Genomic DNA, 21,831 nt, shown 5'->3' with positions numbered 1-21,831 from the left:
ATTTTTTATTTAATTCGATAATAAGAAATCGAGATTGCAAAAGTGAAGGATCTCTGTTTCTGTTTTTCGGCTGCAAAAAATATCAGTTCAAGGATATTAGCCATGTGCTCAACCATGAAAGAAGAAACAAGGAATTTACATAGAACTCAGTCATGTGAAATGACACATTCTCAAACTACCATATTTTCAAAATCCATATTCTATAGACAACAACCATTAAAGTGAGTGGTAATCATGTCCCTCAAAATGCCTAGAACGTTTTGGGACATAATAAACTGCGACACCATGTTTAACTAGGGAGCGAAACCCTTATTATCATTCAAATGGCAGAAACGGGGGATAAAGTGCACATCTTTTATAATTTCCAGTCTTAACCTTGATCACCAGGTGCTGCCCCACGTGCACGTCCACGTCCACGCACACCTCGTCCACGTCCTGCTGGTCTTCCACGACCTCTGATTGGTGGAGAAGGGGCTCCAGCTCCAGCCTGTCTGATCGCGGATCTCTGCCTCGCTCGTTCTGTTATAAAAATGGTAGTTGATGTATTAGTCATAGGAGAAACCTGTTTCACCTCTTCTGTTTCTGCAGTAACACTCGGACTAACTTGCGTTGGAACATTAACTTCCGTAGGAGTACTTGATGACGTATTCTCAATAATTACTGAGGCAGCTTCGGCTGCCTGATCAGTCTCCATCCCAGTTTGGTCATTACCTTCATTTGATTTATCAGAACCATCGGCAGCTTCTTCAGTTACAACTTCATCATTTTTCTCATCATTTAGAACCTCCGGAGAATTTACCTCACCAATATCCACAACAGAACCAGCAGCAACCCCTTCATCATCGCCCCTGGCTGGGGAAGCCCCAGGAGTTGCAACGGGCTCAGGTTGACCTTCCCCTATTTCAGGACTGCCAATTGTATCAGCCCCTTCAAGCTCAGAAACATCAGGGACCAACTCTCCCTCTTCTCTGTCTCCTCCAAATTCATTGGACTGTTGGTTGTCCAGCTCAACCTGATCCTTGGCTCCATCATCACACATCATCTCAGTTCCACCTGATCCATCAACATTTTCTTCTAAACCAATATGCTTGTCAGGTTGTGATTCTACTTGATTTGAACCATCAAACTGTCGTTCATTTGGCTCTTCCACCTTCTCTCCTGTAGTCTCAATTTCTTCCTTCTCAGTATCACCAACAGCTTCCTCATTTGAACCTTGAGGCAACTCAGCAACATCAATAGCTTCATCTTTGACTGGAACACTGCAAAGATTTTCAGAAATAGCAGATGGTTGCCCTTCACTTCCTTGTGGAGAATCTGAACCTTTGGACTTCTTCGGCACAGGTGCTGCCACATCAGGACCAGTTTCCCCTTGGTTACTTGATTCCTCACGAGACTCCACAGCAGATGAAGAAGCATGACGTTTTCGAAGCAGCGGTTGCGTTGAAGTAACATTGCCTTGAACTTCCATTTCATTTGATGGGGCATGCTTGGCCACATTGCGGCTCCCTTCCATCTCTGACATCTCTACATCACCTTGTGGTTCTTCAGGTCTTACAAGACGGGGCCGAACCAACTTCCTCCCTGTTTTACGCATTTCAACATTGCTTTTGGGCAAAGTCAAAGTCAATCTCTTTTCACTTTCTTCAGTTGATTTGGATGCCAAACCTGTTGCAGGACTCATTGAGGACACAACAGTTGGTGCTTGACCAGTACCTGCATAACCCACAAAGGTTGACGCATTAGTCATGAATAAATGAATAGTAGCAAGTAAATCCAATATGAAATCAATTTTAAAAAAAAGGAAAAAAATAAAGTAAAACAATCATCGGTATAGAAAGGATTGCTTAAGTAAGGAAAAGCACCCGAAGTAGCTGCTAATGAAGCATCTGAAACTGGAGGAGTGTCTGCAGGAGCACCATGAGTTCCAAAGTCACCGTGAACTGAATGCGCTGCCTTTTCAAAATTTTCAACAGCCAAGCTGTAGGCAGCGGCAAGGCCATCCAGTATGGATCCAGAAAGAAGTTGAACAACAGAGGTACCCTGAGATATGCAGATTATACTATTAAAACAAATCCAGGAGCAATAGAAAGTATGGTTTCTAAAGATGATGAAAAAAGTACGTGAAATAAGTTATAATACAGGTATTTGCTTGTCAATACTTAAGCATATTTGTTTTATTCAACTTACATGAAGCTGAGCGAAAGGAATCTGTTTTCCAGTATTCCAACCTATGTAAATCATGCTCACTGCTCAACAGTTATCACATTTATCCACTACTTACATTCCCAAGATTCTGCCTTAGCCTTAATTCCCCTTTATAAGTAGTAAAAGAAAGGAGATCGATTTAATATTTCTAAGTTACAAAAAAGGAAACAGAGACCAATTAAGTAACAATTATACCTCAGGGAGACTGTCTTTTGCATGCTTCAGCTTTTCAAGTTCATCTGAAAGCTGCCTTACAGCCTGCTTATGCTTCTCCAGTTCATTCATGAACTTCATTTTATCCTAATGTAAGCAAAAAATATCACATCACTTCAGAAGAAACCTTATATTAACTTTGAAATTAAACAACCCAGAATACATCCACCACAAGTTCAGAAGTAAAGCCTGAGGGTAAATGGGCGGGCTGCACTAAATGATATAGAAACTCAAACAATGGGCTCATAAAAAAACCTGCTCAACGTTAGTGTAGGAATCCTTTACTGCCTTCTCAGTCCTTATGCGCCTTGCTTTCTCTATCCGGTTTTCTTCCTTCTCCTTTTTCATATCATCTCTATGCCTCTCCATAAGCTTTTCCAGAGTCTGGGCAAGCATGGTAGCAAAGTCAAAACGTGCTAAAGAGGTCAAAGGGAAATACAGAAAAAGAAAAATGTCTGTTAAGATCAACCTGAATTTTTTTGTCTTTCTCTTCCTTCATGGCCTGTTCTCCGCTAGTATCCCCAGAAGATCGTTTCCCTATAATGCAAGGTCAGAAAACAACAGTAAAAAAAATGACAGGATTACAACATATATTTTTAAAATGAATGGGAGAGACCATGGATGGTTTAACTACCTTGTTTGACTTCCTCCAACTGCCTAGAAAGAGCTTGATTCTCCTTGCTCAGTTCCTCTTTTTCCTTTAAGAGTGTCTCGCACCTCCTCTGCAGAAGGTGGTAATAAACTGATCAGCAAACAAAAAAGTTTCCACCTTAAGAGCATAACTCTATATGTCACAAAACTAGTTATGAGAAATAAAAAGAAAATGTACGACTAATATGGGTGATACTTGTTCCGGCTAAACGACATGAGATTATAAAAACCTTATACTGAAGGATCGCCTTCTTTTGCTTCTCGCCATCTGATCTTAGACTTGCCTGTGCATGAGAAGCATATACATCAGAAAGATATAATAAACCCAATGGCAGGCTATTATCCAAATCTGATTTTAGAGCACAAAATTTTATGGTGCACCTCAACTTGCAAAGTTTCATTTATCTTTTTTTCTTTCTCAGTCAGATCTAATCTGTAGTTAGAAAGATCTTGCTCCAGATGCGATACAGTCTCCTGCTTTTCTGAAAGAAGTTTCTCGACTTCTTCTACACGAGAAACCTTCTTCTCCAATTTTTCCTGGCAACACAAAACAATAAAATAAATAAAAATGTAAACAATAACAATGATAAAAGAAAGTACAAGAAATCACATACAATTTTTTAAGGGAATTGAAACAAAGTAAGATACAAATAAATTAAAAATCACCATTGAATGTTGGCCCACTTAATTTTAATGTAAAAATAATCAAATAAAAAAGTAAACAAAAAAAAGGACAAATACCTTAAAGCTTTTCACATGCACTAAATAACCACAGATAAAAACTAAGGCCAGCTCTACTGACTAGGGGTTTTAAATGATAAGATTAAATAACTACCCGCAGCATTGTGAGCTTAAAGCAATTAATATCTTTATCAATTTGATAAAAACCTACCTCCAACTGACAAACATCATTCTTCACACGATCATAATCTTCCACATCAATATTCCTATACCTTTCAAGTAACTTCAAGAAAGAGAGTATATTAGAATATTGAATATCTTTGTTCAATATGTGCATGCAAGTATAAACAAACAATTAACAGCAGCCACTAAAGAAGACCAACAGGGCTCTACATCTTTTCAAGTAGTATCACAGTCCACATGAGTGTCTCCCAGATGCAGAGCAGAAATATATTACAAGCACTGATATCTGGCTCTCAGGAGTCAGGACATTGTCTCAGTTGGACTTCAAGAAATAATATGCATTTCTATGTCTCGATTAGGTTGACGCGTGCAGGGAAAGGATTTAGAGTACAAGGTTTTCAGAATAATCCAAAACCCTAGGAGAGCACTCAAATTGGTAGTAGACCAAACCAACGTGACTGCATTGAAGGGAAACCAAATGTTCAAAAATCCTTGTGTCCCTGAAATATTTCCCATTATATTTGAAGCCACGGTTTCAATTTAGGTGGTAAGGGATCGGACAAGGATGTGGTACATAGCTACAAATACAAATATATACCAATGTTTTGGAATGCTTTAACCGTCAAGACATTAGTACAAAATAAAAATAGGCCATATCAATCTTACATGACAACCACCATCGTGGAACATGTATATTTATGCAATTACAAGATGTCCGTGATATAGAGAGCAAGAGCAAGAAGTTCCAAGATCAATACCTCATGAACCCTTTTTTCCAAGTGATCTTTCTCGGTCTTTAGCATTTCAAGTTCTTTTCTACAGGCTTCCAACTCAATCTGTCTCTCCCTTAACAATCTCTCTAGGTTCTGAGTCTCAATATTAGCCTTTTGTGATATTTCACGCAATTTCTGAGGAAAAACATTTAGCATTAAGTCAACGGTATGATTGATAATACTTATATAGAAGAAAAAACATTATTGGAGGGATTCCTCAAATAAGGACTTTCTCCAGTTAAAAATATATATAAAATACCTGGCATTCCTCAAAATTGTGCTTGTTTTCTTCTCTTAGTTGGATATTGCTTTCCCGAAGTAAGTTCATTTCTCTAACCTGAGAAATAATTTCATCATGACAGCTTTAGAGTTAGAAGGGGGAAATAGTAGGCAATGAGTTAAGCACAAAATAGTTTTCTGTACAAGTCCACAGAAACATGGACAACAATAGAAAGTTCAGTGTCAAATAAACAGGTCAAACACACACATGTTAGAGAAGAAGCACTATATTACAACAAAATAATGGAAACCGATCATGGACTAAATGTTAAGGAGCACGATACATCTTGGTTTTGGGAAGAGACAGAAATACAGGACCAAATGAAACTAACCTGTAGTTGTAAGGATTTTATTTCCTCCTCAGTGAACAACAATGATCTTGAATTTGCACGCTCAGCATGAAGTGATGATTGGGCAGTTTCGGAAGCTTTGAGGGCACTCTCAAGCTATAAAGGAAATATAAAAATTTGAGTACATAAATTCATCCAACGACTGTAAACAAGAAGTAACCATCACAATTCAACATAAAAGAAATACGAAATCACAAGAAAAGACAATCAAGATAAAACTGGAAATAAAACACATCAGAAACATATGCAAAAATTGTTTAGGATGTAATGACAACCCATGGTTTACTGAATTCAGAATTATAGTGTGTCACATACAACAACTTAGATGATTAATATGTATTTTATCTCAGTCCAAAGGAAATGGGATACTTATGCTAAGTGTTCAACATGAACTAAAACATACACAGAGAGCCGCCTAGCTGTATGTTGTAGCAATCAAAGTACAAAGATGAACCTCCTAGAGTAAAAAAAAAATAAGTCAAAGGAGAAGAATCAAACATATCCAAGAAAAAAGAGAGGGATAAATGTAAGAACAACAGAGTACCAGCACATATTGGAACAAAAAACAAATACATCAGCTGACGCAGCCAAAAGCTGCAAAATTCCAATTATTTTTATTTTTGGGTCAAAAAATTCCATTTACTTATGCATCAGAAATTGCAATTTATTGAGAAATCATAATACTTATTCAAGATAAATCCAAAATTAATAAATTAGGAAAAGCTGGATAACATGATAGTAACAGTGTAAGAATACCTAAAGTCGATTTAACACTCGTTCTTCCATATGTATGCAATAAAAATTTGTGGTGCATAAAAGAAAGAAACCTAATTTCTACAAACTCACTTGTGATTGTAACCGGAGTTTTTCTTGTTTCAACAAAGAAATCTCTGTCTCCGCCTGTTAAGTTGAAAACAATAATGAAATCAAATACTAGTAAATATATGTCATATGGGTGAATAGGGAGTTCAGGCCTGTCATGTGTGGGATAGAGAGAGCAATAATAGCAGGGAAAAAGAACTTACAATTTCTTTTGTCCGTCGAAGATAACTTATTACATTTTGTAAACCAGCATCCCCAGAAGTATCTGAACCAGTGCTTGCTGAAGTTCCAAATGATCCACGATCTCTCTCAGCCAGTTGAATGTGCAAAGCCTCAAGCTGACTGTGCAGTATTTTGTTCTGCAAACACAAACGGAAGTTCAGAAGAAAAGGCCATGAAAAAAAAGGGTTAATATAACATGGCCCAAAGTCAAAGTTAAGTAGCCATAGAATTTCATCTTATGTATCCATATTTAAAATTGGTTATCAAAAGACAAGACCTCACTTCACATAAAAGTGTCTCATACAGATTATTAACAGTAAATTAATTGAACTTAAGATATTAACATAAAACTGACAGAAAGCTGGGCAGACCGCAAATCATGACTATCAGATTAACTATGTACTACAATAACCTGTTCGTTGATTTCATTGTACTTCTTCTCAGCAACATTCTTTGATTCTTCTAACCTTGCCTTCTCAAATTCCCACTTAGACTTCAGTTCATTCTGTAAGTAACGCAAAAACAAATCAGCTTGCATACAACTAAACATGATTTACCGCAAACTACAGGCCATGTAAGAGAGTAAAGTTACATTTTCACTTTTAAGTGCATCAACCAATTTACGCAACTCTGCAGCTTCTTCCTGGAGCAGGGCCAAAGCTTGCGATGTTTTAGTCAACTCCTGTATTGTCTCCGACTGGAGGATAACCTAACCAAGATTAAGAATCATACATCAGCTACCGATGAATGCAATATATATGAGGGCGACCATGTATGAAAAACGTGACAATCTCAAGTTCTCAGCAGCTATTCAAGGAATTAGATGATAGAAATTGCTCAATAACTACATCTTTTTCTTTTGGACAACTAATCCCCAGGGGCATGTGTAGACCCTCCAATTTGACATTAATTTACATCTTCACAAGCAATATTTAGCTGGTTGGAGTTCAATGGCAGCCTTAAAACTCAATTACTTATTCGGGCCTGCAACGCAGGAAAACAGCAAAAGATCAACCTGAAAAACCACTATCAATGGTGCCAAAAAATCCCCAACGTTTCTAAACCCCGTTGGACCAGTTGAATCATCAAGCATCAGTAATTCCAGTCTTGATAGGTCTAAAACCTTTCTTCCAAAATGCACCAGATGACTCAACACCGGGTTGTACAAGAAACAAAAATACAAATACACGCCAATTAACCTGTCTTTCATAGTTAGCCTGAGCAGAATGCCATCGCTGATGTTCTTTCTCCAAGTCTTCTTTCAAAGCAGATATCTGAATCTCCAGTGACGCATTTAGGGAACTACAAGAAAACGGTAGATGAGATACCATATCGGATAATCAAAATCATGATATAATGAAAAATAAGAGAAACCCACATTTTAGCTGAGATTTCTTCCTTTAGACTTGTAATTTCAGATAAAGCAGAAGAAAGGGCTTCTTCCTTCCCTGCGGCTGCTGAAGCAACTTCTTGAGACTTCAAACCAGACTCGTGTTCAAGTTCAGAGACCCTCTCTCTCAGAGAAAGAAGTTCAGCTTCAAGCAATTTCTTCAGTTTTTCAGCCTGTAAATTATTTGGGATCATAATGCAGGGCACATTGACATAATAATGCAAACAAGCCAAAAGGTTGACACACAGAAGTACCTCAATCTTGAAGTTTTCATGGGCAAATTCCATCTGTCTCAATGCATCTTCGTTTACCTGAGCTATGCTCTTATACTGTGAAATTAAAATGGACATAAATCATACGTCTCGCTTTAAGAGATTAAGCACATCTAGGGATAGTAAGAACCTGTAGCATGTGATCCTTATTAGCTTTCACTTCCTCTTTCAATTTTTCGATCTCTTCCTTTGCAGCACGCAATGCCACCACAGCCTATTCAACCAAACCAAGTCAATGTCAGAAATAACTGACTCAAGCTCAATACAAAAGTTTGGTACTAGCTCCCAAAATAGACAACAAATAGAGTCAATCAAATAGTAATAAGCCAAAACAAATGGCTAGCTGTGCATTTTAGAATTTAATAGATAAATTAACCTAGAAAAATATATCAATTGTACCATAATGCATGAGGTAACAAACACCCATTCATGACCTAAATTGTGCTTACCAGCATTATTGTAGTTCAAGTTAAACTTTGAAATAGTCGACAAGCACACTTAAAATGTTAAACCACCAAGAATTCATCAGTTAAACATGTAAATATTATCAAATGATACATGAAGGTGAAAACAGTGAGTGTCACTAAGACTATGAACTTGAAAGTTGAGCAAGAATGTGCTTGAAGTAGCTTCGTCAAAAACTTAGTTTCAACTTGATTATGATCTTTTTCAAAAAACACTTGGATAACACTTGAGAAGTAAATTGATTATAATCTCTCCCAACTCCAGCCATTACGTAGTGCTTTGTTAAGGAGGAGAATGGTCAAGTAATCTCTCTTTCATTCATGGTTTTTGTTCTACTGAGGCCAAAATATAATTCGGCTAGCATGACAGTTGTGACTTTATACTATGAGAATCAAAATACCACCTTGCATACAGGTAAGGTGGTTCACCATAACTAGTATTAAGCACATTCAAACTTCCAGGCGATGTCAAACCTTGACTACAATCATTATCAGTTACAACTAACACACATCCAATTGGAGCTGCATATCTATTTGAACCCATTATATTGGTTATTGAAAATTTATCAAATCTGAACTTGCAAATGCGAACATGCGAAAGGAACTCCCCCCCCCCCCCCCCCAACCAATTCTCCCTCTCCCCAGTTTCTCTGTTAGAGAAATTCTGTGCTACCACCAACCCAAATGGACCTTTGAAAACAGGAAACCCTGCAATTTCCTTAATGTCAAGATCAAAATGAACTCGACAGGGTCCTCAACACCATCAAGACCTTAACACCTCTTTTGCTTTTTCGGTGAGGAAGCAGCTTGGGAGAGAAACTACATCAAGCTAAAAGAATACCAAAATACCCAAAAAAATTCGGAACAATAAAGGGGAAGGAGTTTTTCTGCCTCCGGTTTCCGCTAATGTTGACAAGAACCAAGAACTCATCGACATATCACAGAGATCACAATCACAGTATGTATAGACTTAAGAGCAAAAGATTGGTATTAATGAAATATGGATAGTCTGAATTCATGGAAATTGTGAAAATAGCAACATCAGTCACAAAAGAGAAAGAAAGCTGGATAATATAAGCAACAGAGATAGCCAGGTCAATTAGAAAAAATTAAGCAACAGAAAAGAAATGGACAGTTAAATGAACAGAACCGACCTCATCACTCGTCAAAGAGGAAGATCCACTTTCACCATCAATATCCACAACCTGCATCAGTAAGAAAAGAGATGCAGGAGGAAATTGTATCAGCATTACTTGAATAAACTTAACTCCATTTATAAATAATAAAATTTTTAATAAAATACTAATGGCACTTGACTGTGTACACTAATTATAGCCAAGGACTGTCTAAATGATCTTGTGTATTTCCAGTTCAAACTATTCTCGATATATTGTTTAAGCTATCACCCATGCCAATTCAATTTTAAAGACATATAATGAAACTCTCTGCACATCAAGGATAAATCTCAGACAAGGAAACTTTACACTCTCAACATGATGTAAATTGATTGGCAACCTTTCTACATGCAAATAGCCAGAAGCAAAGAAGGGTTAAGAATATGGCATTTATCATAAAATAACTTCACAGACATCGTAACACCATTTATTAGAAAATATACCTTAATATCGGAGGATCTTATCTTTTTCTCCAGATCAGTCAGTTTAGCCTGTGTTATCGACCAGACATGCAAATCATAATTTAAAAATCATTAATATGGCCGAGAAAAAAATAATACATGAGAATCAATGCATGAACCAACTAAAAAAGTGAACTTACAAACATGTAGAGGATATATATGATACAGAATATTGTTAAAATGCAAAGAGATCAAGATTCTTCCAAACCGAAAATAAGAAAAGGAAGGGAAAAAGGACCTCGGCTACAGCAGCTCTACTCTCAGCTGATGCAACAGCATGCAATGCATTAGACAACTCTTTTCCCATTTCTTCAACTTGTCTCATGGCATTTTGTATGGTCTGCTCACGGTCAAGAGTGAGAGTGCGGGCATTGTTGCGCTCTTCTTGTAGATCTTTCTTGACATCTGCCCACTCCCTCTGAAAATGTAATCATACTATCAGTAATATTTCCACCCTTACAGAAACAGATGTTTGATTCTTTCTTAGTATTATAATTATAATTTAAAAAAAACAAAGGACAGGAACTGATCATGCAATTATACGGAGTTGATATTCAAATACAAGAACCACAATAAAAGAGCAACAAATAATAATATTTCTACAAAAATTTCACTATATCTAAAAAAGTTAAAACAAATATCATAATAAACTAATCATACCCTACCAAACCATCAAGTATAGTTTCAATTTGAACAATTCAAAATCAAACAAACTATATGTATGTGAGCATCCAACTGAAACCAATTTGCAATGGGTGGAGAGGCCCAATATCTTTTAAGAACTATTGCAAAGCTTCCGTTTGAACAATTCAAAATCAAACAAACTATATGCATGTGAGCATCCAACCGAAAACCAATTGGCAATGGGTGGAGTGGCCCAAGATCTTTTGAGAACTATTGCAAAGCTTCCATTTGCGACCAATTAAAAAGCTTCCATGCTCTAATGTCGGATACTCTCAACACTCCCACTACATGGGGCATCTTTTTGCCCATATCACTTGGACAATTCTTATGGGACCGTTTGGCCTTCCACGTGGATAGATTGCTCTGATACCAGCCAAACCAAAACCAATTGGCAATGGGTGGAGAGGCCCAAGATATCTTAAACACTATCGCAAAGCTTCCATTCTCCAATGTGGATAGTCTAGACACAAACCAATAACCACAACTAACTTAACTGTGTAATTCAGAGAAACATAAAGATAGACCTTAATTAACAACACCGTTAAACATATCAACAAGGAAGATAAAAAATCTGCACCTAAGACGCTAAACTGACATATCAAGTATACAACATATGGAGTTAAGTATGCAACAAAAGGAAGAACATTGAGAATACACACCTCTATTTGTTTTGTATACTCTTCTTGTCTTCTCCTCTCAGCAGCTCTTGCCTCCTGTATTTGCATGAAAATATAAAATCAGATATAGAAGTGTCATGTTAAGAATAGTTTACAAATAACACAAGTGAGATGAGCTACCTCACGAATTTGCTCGGCACTCTGAATAGTGTCTAAACTAGCCTGCAAAGAACACTATCAGCAAACAATCAAGAATAATAAAATGCACAATATAAATTGCAAAAGTCCAGACCTGAAGTCTATAGACCCTCTCCGACAAACTACGAACTTCATCACAAGCTCTCTTCTCAGCATGTTCCAACATCTCTTTTTCATGCTTCAAAACAGATACCTGTATTGAAACAAGATATAAAGTGAGTATTGTCAAATGTGACCATGCTTCGTAAACTAGGATAATAATGTCACCTCCATAGTGAACTTCCTAGAACGCTCCTCAGCAGTTTGCACAGATTCAGAACTTTCACGAAGCTTCCGTTGGTAGTCAACTATTAACTGAGAGAACTCAACGTTCCTTGCTAAAACACCATTTGTTTCTTTTCTCTGATATTTTATGCATTAGAAAGAAGAAATGATAAATTAACAGTTAGACAAATATCAGTCATACCATGCCACATCAACACAAAATACCAGGAAAAAAACATAAAAATGGACCACAGCCAGAGAGAAAAATTTGGCAAAAGATTCCAACAAAAAGATCACCTGATGCTCAAATTCTTTCATGAAGCTCTCAAGTCTTTCTCGAGCAAAATTTGCTTCCAAAGCCAACTTGTCCCGCTCTGACCGCAATGATATGATCTCACTCCTGACCATAAACATCAAATTTTGTTGAATAAGTGATGAAGCATATGAGGTTGACAGAGTTAAAAATAAACTAACAGAAAAGGAGAACAAAATTGCATTGCATAAACTTTTGACTAGGCCATTGACAAATCAAAATAATATCAGGGGCCAATATTATTACAATAATGATTATTGAAAAAAAAAATGGCCAAGAGGTCAAAAGTCAAAAGATATATCAAGAGACAAACACGTATGAAAAGCACATAATTTAGAATAGACTATTGCCACAATAACATACATCTGAGGACGGACAGTTCACAAATATTCATATGACAGCGTTTACCTGGTCTTTGCCAAATCTTCCTCCAGACATTTCACTTGTTCTACAGCCTGGTCTTGGGCCTTTCTGGTAGCTTCCTACATTAATTCCTAAATTGTATCATATTTTATAGTAGTACAAATTAACAAGTAATAAAAATACCAACATGCCAATTCCTTGGATAATTTCCAATGTTCACCATACCTGGGAACTCTCAAGGAGAAGCTTAACGTCAGCTCTTCTTTCTTCTGCCAAAAAGAAAAAAAAAACATAATTAGATTGTACAACAGAGACGCAAAAAGTAGTAACGAAGCAAAAAGAAGAAGAGGTCAAGAAACCTCAACATGTTTTCTTAAATAAACTAAATCTAAAGTAAGAAGGGCTCTCATACCAAATAAATGCTCAGAAAACTGAAAATGATTTTCTAAAGAAATAGTCGTTTTAAAGGATATTAATCCACATCCACCAGCATTAATAACCACAGCAATCACTTTACTTTGATATAGCCATAAAGGCTACCTTCAGCAATCACTTTAGTTGGAAAAGTGGCCCAACATAACCAGAACAGTTCATACATTTCTAAAGTAATAGTAAGACATCATAATCTACAATATTTCAATTGCCCTTCCTGATTAATATTCTCTTCGAAGAGATTAAAACGCCCTTTGTTTCACAATTAGGCCCAACTCATACGTTTGTAACCAGACTATTCCAATCTGAAGATAATCGCAGCTCTTTTGGATAATATATATCTACACACACATAGAGCATATTGATCAAAGCTTCCTTTGACCATCAAATCTTTTGTATTGACATATAGATAGAGAGTGACAGACCTGGAGCTGCCTCTGCTAAGCGGGGACTAGATGAATGAAGTTTATGCTCCTCTTCATATAACCTTTTGTACATTGCAACCTAGGTAGAAATTAGGACGACAGAGAAAAGAGTCAGCGAAATTGTTCCATCATCAGCCGGTCATTGCCATCTCAAAAAAAACCAAAAACAAAAGAAAAAAAGATATATAGTACTAATGACAAAAAAGTGTGCCCTTGCTATACAGAAGGCTTAAGTAGAACTTACGGAGGAGTGAAGGGATTCAATCATGTGCCCTTGCTCTTCAGCTCTTTGTAACACTGCCGCAACTCTAGAGGCTGCTTCATCAGTATGTTTCTTGAGCTCCATTTCAAACTTTTCCTGTAGATCATGGTACACACTTACTCATAAAAAAAAAATTCACACACATAGGTAAGTAGTATTATGCTAAACAAACAAGCACCATACTGACAAAAATTGACATTTTAACACAAACCTTGACCTCCATTTCCCTATTTTCAAGCTGGTCAGAAAGATTGCGAACAAGACTCCTGAGCTGCGCATTCTGCTCAACTAGTCCATTTATGTCCTTGAAGGTCAACTGTTTGCAGTGTTACATCCACAAGAGTTCAAATATAATCATCCATACACAAAAAAGAAAAAGCATAAGGTTAAAGAGTTATATTGTTGAAAAATAAGCAACAAGCTTACAAGATGTTCAGATATGACTATTTCAGCATCAGATTCAGCATTCATCTCAACCACAGCAACAGTACCATAGTCATGACTATCATGACCAGAAGATGTGCCACGAAGCTGTATATCTCGACATTCTTTCAGAAGGATTGTCACCTACATTGTATCACCAGCGGAACAAGACACATTAACCAATGAAATAAAAGAGAAACAAAAAGATTGATAAATTTAAAACTCATATTAACATTAGCATGACCAATAAAGCATGTACAGCTTTCAAATTATAATGGGGCGGCAGGGTGGTGGGGGGATATTTGCAAATATATGCTGAAAGATGATAGGACATCATACCACCATACGCATTGGTTTATCTTCTAAAACATCATGCAATGTCGTTTGGAAAAATGTATACAAATCCATGATTTAGCACAGTAGCATATTGATGCATGTGTACAAATTTGATAAATTTTTAATTGAAATTATTGATTAACATAACTGATAGAGTGTTCTACAAGTCTGGATCATATTAATATATGTAGATATATAATGGAAGACATAATGAGAAGACTATAAATGGGTCACTTCAGATTTCTTTCTTTAACCAATATGATCTAATTGTGGAGATCAAAATAATACCACAAATAGATAGCATATGATCTTGAAAGAGAAATGGATTTTGGATTCATTTGGTGAACCAGCCAGTAATAAGAATTAAGGTTAGTATCTAATAAGTTGTAGTGATCTACTTAAATGTCTGATTACACAGGAAATAAAGGATGACGCTCCGTATGGGGTAGTTTTAAAATGTTATGTTGAACAAATAAAACAATGAAGGTTATATAACAACTCCACTTTATAGATATACCAAAGTCAAGAATTTTTAAAGAACAATCAATCAAACAATGCGCACATTCCACTAATAGAATGAATTTCAATTACCTCTCTCTGGAGATCAGAGATCTCTTTTCGAGCAAATGTGTAGTCACGCTCATGCCTCCTTATCTCCGCCTGGATACCAAATACATAAGCACATATGACAGAAAATAATAATAATAATAATAATGGATCTATAGAAAGTTTGATGATGTCATAAACCTTTAACTCCTGGATGGTTTTCTCTAAGTTTGCCTGTTCAGAAATTGAATTCTGCAGTTTTTGGTTGATCATAGAATATGCCTCAACCATTCTCTCATGTTCCACTGCATAGATGAAAACAATGATATTAGTGCAACAAATGGGAAATGAAATCACCAAGTTCAACCTCACTGCAATCACCAAGTTATTGTTGAAAATGAAAAATGTAACCAGATGTAAAATGAAAGAAAGGAAATATTTTATGAACAAATATGGTAAACAAGGAACGTCAACCAGTTAACTGCAGAATTGTCAAGAAACAGTCAATGTTATAAACCAGAAGTCCATGTATCTTCTTAATGTAGCCAACTGTCAAGGAGCTAAATGACAGTGAAAGGTGTCATGTTGCAACTCAAATTGTGATCAAAATTGAGATGGTCAAAGCCAGCTTAAGGAGACAAAAAGTTGGCCTGTTCTTTTTATGGCTGTTTAGACTAAAGAATCACTTGGCTCTTTGAAATTCACGGTACGCCTATTTTAAGACACCTTCTAGAGCGGTTTCAACCCCATCAGTCGTTATTAACATCTTAAGTTCTTATCCTGGCATGCCGTACACTTCTCAGACGCATACAAGAGGGTCAAAGGAGAGAATATACTGTCTCAATCCCTGATGCAGGGCAAGTATAACAGAAAACACACAAACACACATTACTTCAATTAATCCAAATTCACTAAGAAAGATCTTGAATATCAATAATAAAACATGACTGCCTCAAATATAAGTATAAGATAGGCATGGATGGAGCTTCCATTGAGGGATCCCTCACATAAACTTATTTGAGGGACACCCTTGTAGGGCCCACTCTGCATTGTATTTCAATGATCGTCCTCGCCTATTTATTTCATCACAATTAGATGTCTTAGTATTTTAAGACTTGTCTAAACTTTTCTCATAGAGAACATATGAATGAAGGGGATTTGATAGGCATGTATTAAATAGTATACCTCTTTCATCCAAAATGACTTCTGCTTTCTCCTCTAATTCATATAGAACCTGCAAAACCATGACGAAATGCAAACTAAACCTTTTGGCATGGCAAAAATAAAGTTTATAAAAAGATAAAACCAACAGTTGATGCCATTCTACTGTGTGTTATATATAATTGGGGTCAACATGACGGTAACTCAGCCTAACACATCAGATGTTGGTTTACAAGATTACAAGATAGATTTTACAAAAGAAAATAGGTATATGCAAGAACAAATAACTGTACATAGGCAACAACTGTAAACATGTTCCCATCAAAAAGAAAAGAAGAAAATAAAACCGTCTTGAAAATAAATTTCACTATATAACATATATATTGCTTAACTCAGAACCTGCTCAGAAATATTAGCAATATCAAGAAAAAACCTCACCAAAAATATCATAATACTATGTATGTTCAAAAGACACAAGCAGTACATGCATTGAGTATCATCCTTTCTCAAGGGGAAGAAGTACAACAAATCACAACGTAGATCATACCCGTTGCAAAATTGCCTCAGATTCCTTCCTTCCCAACTGCTCATGACGAAAGGCATCCACAGCCTCTTGGTACTTCGCATACATTTTTGCAAGCTACGGGGAGGAAGAATTCAAAAGAAAAATAAAGAAAAAAAAAACTACAAATAGTAAACTGAATAGACGACAATATATGACTCGCAATATAGTAAAATAACTACTCACACTCCAACCATCCCGTAGAAGTGAAGCTGCTAATGCTGTTCCTGAAACACCAGCAGGAATCTTTGGGACAACCGCACGATTAACCTCAACCATGTCAGTAGATTCAAATGAATTCGTCCATCTGCAACATATAAATCAACTCAAATAACATATACGCACTAGTACAGACTAAGAATTAGACCTGGGAAATTCAGTGAAATATAATGTCACTCGCCAAAACATACATGTCAACATGGGTACAAAACTTCCGTCACAAAAATTGCTGTGACAGGAAACTGAAATGCGACTGAACAACAAACCTAAAGTTTTATATTATGTTGAAATTTCAAAGCAAGTGCATATGAAATGGGAATACCAGATATTTCTCCAAAACTCAACCCTCACACCAAACCTAAGAAATATACCCAAAATAAGAAGAATAAGTTTCTTACAACTCCACAAGTTCCCTCTACATTCTAGCCGTGCTTCTCAATAACATTAATACAATTCATGGTACTAAAACCATAGGCTAACACGCCTTCAATGTTTGACAATCATTTTGTGCAATTTAAGCAATCCCCAGCAATGAAGCCCAGAATTCTCCCACCTTAGTTATGTAGATCGTCAAGAACTTTGAATGAAAACTTACAGCAAGCTTGTCAACCAGCTAATTTGATAAATAGTCAGTCAAATTAGATGTACCCAGAGAACATCACATTGTCTGTAAAGAATCTTTACAGATAAGAATTTACTCATAGCTTTCATGGCACTGCGTGGGATTTATTCTCTGTGAATTGTGGTCAAACGGTGTTGTACACCTATCTGAGCTCCTTTTTACCACTATCAAATTCTTATAATATTAATAAGCTTCAAGTAAATGACACTTTTTTCTAGCTAGCCAAATATCGAATCAGAGAACACTCAATCGTAATCAGCTCTTTTTATTACAGGTGCAACTTCATGAGCATCAGAAGCTATGAAAAAGAAGCTCTTTCCAAAATGACTCCCAACACCATGGAATAAGCTGGCATGATCTGGAACTGCCAAACTTAGGAAGCAACTTACCCAGGGCAAAAGATTTAAGCACCCCATAAAGGTTAACAACATTTCACCGAGAAATATGCCATTAACAAAGATAGAGAATCATGACCTGCTGACCAACATGTCTCCACTAGTAATTTAAGTTTATAAAATAGATCAGCTCATTTCAATAGAACGCATTTCAAATTATAAAAGCCGAATGAGCTCCAAACCTTCACAACTATCATAATCCACATGACAAATTTGTTAACCATTCATTAAGCTTGGTGAAAATAAGTTACGAGTCAAATTGTCTGCACAGAAACTTTATCTGACTCATTCCCTTATCACTAATGTGCACAGTAACATTTTATACTAAGCAAGAAAGTAGCAAATACCCTGAAGAAACAAGACAGGATTTACCCATATAAATGAATAAGAAAACACAACAAAGACGACAAAATCAAGCAACAAAAGTGGACCAAACAGCATCATAGTAATAGCTAGAAACCAAAATGTCTTCAAACAAAATAAAGTGGAACATACGCATCCGTGGTAAAACTACTGAGTGGAAGAAGATTTAGCTCATTCGCTTTCCTGCTCGTTTCGATTTCTGCTTCACACTTCTCAAGTTTTGCTTTCAGATCTGCAGCTTCCTATAATTATCACAACCCAAAAGCCGATCAGGAAAAAAAAATATATATAATATATAAAAAAAAAGAAAAAAAAAGAGGACATATTAAGTATTGGCTTTACAAAAGAAAAAATATAACACCACAATGACACTCAGACATTTCTTTTGGCTGGATGTCCAGAAAAATAAACCACAAAATCACCAAAACAGGAACAATAAGGGCAGTTACGCCACCTGCCCATCCACGCTGTATCATGCAAGTGTGATTACCACATACAGGGACTAGTCCCACTTGCACGGCACATGTGGTCCTGATTAGACAGCTGCAACAGACAGATGCCACTAGGAATTATCACCGCCAAACAACACAAAAGCACACCAACATAGACAAATAAAAGAAATCCCATGCATCATCAAGATAGCAATTTGTTTTAACACAACACTTACAACAAGGAAACATTATACAGAAAGCAAATGGCAAGACTTCTAAACAAAAAAACTTTGAAAAAGAATACAGCGATACATTCTGAGCCAAAAATGGCTCAAATCTGCAACAGATGTTTGGAATGCTCATGTCAAATGAAAAATTGAGACGAAGTAGTTGCAAGCCCAAAAAGAACTGCTAATATTACAATTAAAGTTTCGGCCAACAACTTGTTCTTGGATTTTTCAACTTTTGGAAAGGAAAAAAAAAATTACCATCAATTCCGTCTCCAAAAAACAAATAAAAAAATTTCTTTGTCAAAAAAAAAAGCAAGAGTATCATATGACATACTTTGAATCCTATCATCACACCCAAAAATAAAGAGTGCAGAAAAGCTGTGCTCCAGAAATTTAAAATATTAAAGCCATAAACTAATGACTAATGGGGAAAGGGGGAAAGAAATGCAGCTACCTTCTGAAATTGATTTCTTGCTGATTCTTCCCTCTCAAGTCTCTCTTTGTAATCATTTTCCACTTGACTCAAATGTGTCTACATGATAGCCCATTTTAAATTATAATACAGAAACTCCACAATAAACAAAAAAATAATAAGAAAGAAAAAAAAATTAACCGAAAAATATTTCACCTCCAGAGCCTTGATCACACCCTCAAGCTCTCCTGCCTTCTTGGACCATTCCTCAGAACTTTCTTTATATAGTTCAACAAGCTTATTTAACTGCAAAAATAGCAAACATACACATTAAATATGATGAAAGAAGTACATACAACAGCCAACCATTTTCATATAGCTAATCTTCTATATCTTCAGTGCAGATGAGCACAAACTTGACGCAAAAAAAAAAAAACTAAAACTCTGTAAAACATCTCTATTTCCAATAACATTTAAAATTCAATTCACACCAACTCCACTTGAATACATGGCTAAAGAAAAAATATATTAATATAAATAGATATTTCATAAAACTCACTGTTGAAAGTTCAGCGTTTAACCGATCTTCATTGGCTGCAGCAGCATCTTTAGATGAGCATAGTTCCTACAAGTGTGAAATAAGTATGAATGAGTCCGTTGATACATAAGTAATGAGCCATGTAAAACATACTTTACAATGCCAAATGAAATGTATCCCACCTCCTGTAGAGATCTTAGCTTTGCTTCCAGTTCCCTCACTCTTTCCTTGTTCCATTTTAAAGAGCTAGAGCATTCATTGAATTGTCTCTCAACCTGAAAATGATAGAAATGAAGTACATTGCAAATAAATAAATAAATTGTATGTATATCATTTAATATAAAAACTAAAAAGTATGCTTTACATATGACCACAAAAAGGAACTATGTTCTACAAATAAACTGTAAAATATACTTACATCTGCAAGTTTAGAAGACAAATCTGCCTCAACATCAGCATGCGTTCTACGTAGCCCAATGAGACTGTCAACTTTCTCTGTTAACTCATCATTAAGCCAGACATTATGCCTCTCAATAAGTTCTTTCTCCTGCATATCACCAAATTTGGCATGGTAAAACAATTACGCTCCAAAATATATTGAAAGAAAGCAGGAGCCACCACATTAAACATCATCTGTCCAGTGGTGAGTAACTATATATCTAGTTGTCTCGGTATAAGAGACAGTGGCATGGAGAACTAAAAAAAATTAAAAGAAATGCAATTGAAATTACCTGTGACAGACGAGTACATGAAGCCTTGGTGCGTGCTAATTCTGCCTCAGCTTCACTTAAACGGGCCTCCCTTTGTGCAGCATTGTCTGATGAATAAACCTTCATAATCATCAAAGAACAGGTGAAAATGTCACTAAATGTGTGGCAGCATTATACTTCACCTTGTAAATGCTAAATGGGAAAGAAAGCGTGCAACAAAGCTTACAATCCTGTCCATATAAGACTTGATGGTGGCATTCTTTTCACTAATCTCCAAATCCTTCTGCTCCACCAACTCTATCAACTGCCTCTTTGATTTGTGCAGCTCCGACACCTCCGTCTTAAACCTCTCTATCTCCCCATCCTTCCCAATCTATACACACAGCAAGGCACACCCAAACATACCAATGAACCAAATCAAAATAGGTTCATTACGTATAAAAACTGACAAATCAAAACCAACGAAGTATCAAATCTACACAAGAATATCGAAACCGCCTCAACAACATTAAAAACACAAGCAGTTGATCATGGAAACCCTAAAGCCGAAAGCAACAGGACCGAGAAAATAATTGAAAGCAGCATTGAACATCGTACCGATTGGAGATGGAGCTGGTGCTTTTGGGACTGGAGTTCGGCGACCTCGGAGAGGCGGTGGTCGAGGGAGGACTGAAGCTGCGCGTATTGCGACTCGAGCTTGGAGAATTCATCGGAGAGTGATAGGTACTTCTGCTCGAGGAGGGAGCAGGTCTGCTCGGCCGTGATAGAAGCGGCGTCGTTCTGGGCCCTGAACGTCTCTAGCTCCGTCTGTAAGTCGCGGATGAACGCGTCGGCCTTGTCCGCCACCCAAGTGGCGTCGTTTCCGTGGCGGGAGAAGTCCTCGTCGGAAACGAAAAGCGGCATCGTTTTGGGGTATCGTTGTGCTATGCTATGCCCTAATTTTTTAACGATGGATCAGGTTTCATGGGAAAATGGAGAGAATTAGGCGAAATGGAAGACGGATATTGAAGAGGGAAAGTTGCGATGGAAGGAATTTGAAGGGAAGAGAGAAAAGCTGCTTCACCAGAGCCTCGTGCGCTCTGGACGTTCCATATACTGGAAATCTGCGGGGGTTCAGATTTTGCCACAGGCCATGTTTGGTTTCTTTGGGTATGTTTATTGGACCATGATCTGGAAGCAGAGGT

General features: G+C 36.7%; 1 protein-coding gene across 2 annotated transcripts; it reads right to left on the bottom strand.

Annotated features, from left to right (window-relative positions):
* Positions 1–115: 115 nt before the first annotated feature.
* NUA (nuclear pore anchor) lies at positions 116–21,775 on the bottom strand. 2 transcript variants are annotated; one of them, XM_021946694.2, is made up of 48 exons: positions 21,245–21,775; positions 20,874–21,020; positions 20,669–20,767; positions 20,356–20,484; positions 20,120–20,212; positions 19,959–20,024; positions 19,616–19,705; positions 19,442–19,519; positions 18,459–18,568; positions 16,914–17,034; positions 16,713–16,805; positions 16,190–16,238; positions 15,206–15,309; positions 15,050–15,118; positions 14,126–14,266; positions 13,911–14,015; positions 13,682–13,795; positions 13,438–13,516; positions 12,806–12,849; positions 12,626–12,699; positions 12,202–12,304; positions 11,908–12,042; positions 11,735–11,833; positions 11,623–11,664; positions 11,485–11,538; positions 10,380–10,559; positions 10,124–10,171; positions 9,660–9,710; positions 8,172–8,255; positions 8,024–8,098; positions 7,758–7,942; positions 7,579–7,681; positions 6,972–7,088; positions 6,792–6,884; positions 6,361–6,516; positions 6,182–6,235; positions 5,318–5,431; positions 4,966–5,043; positions 4,692–4,841; positions 3,962–4,033; positions 3,451–3,606; positions 3,300–3,353; positions 3,053–3,140; positions 2,888–2,955; positions 2,674–2,802; positions 2,401–2,505; positions 1,863–2,040; positions 116–1,713 (listed from the first exon to the last, which is right to left on the bottom strand). In XM_021946694.2, exons 1-48 carry the CDS (start codon positions 21,548–21,550, stop codon positions 371–373), a joined length of 6,225 nt encoding a protein of 2,074 aa, XP_021802386.2. In that variant the 5' UTR covers positions 21,551–21,775; the 3' UTR covers positions 116–370. The 2 variants fall into 2 exon arrangements, with proteins under 2 accessions (XP_021802386.2, XP_088108274.1); XM_088252148.1 differs by having other exon boundaries at positions 7,758–8,098.
* Between the last annotated feature and the right edge of the window lie 56 nt (positions 21,776–21,831).

The sequence above is a fragment of the Prunus avium genome, chromosome 4 (genome assembly GCF_965620075.1).
Source record: "Prunus avium chromosome 4, drPruAviu1.hap1.1, whole genome shotgun sequence".
Lineage (NCBI taxonomy): Eukaryota > Viridiplantae > Streptophyta > Magnoliopsida > Rosales > Rosaceae > Prunus > Prunus avium.
Note: the sequence above shows the minus strand (reverse complement) of the source record. Positions and strands in the feature narration are given on the sequence as shown.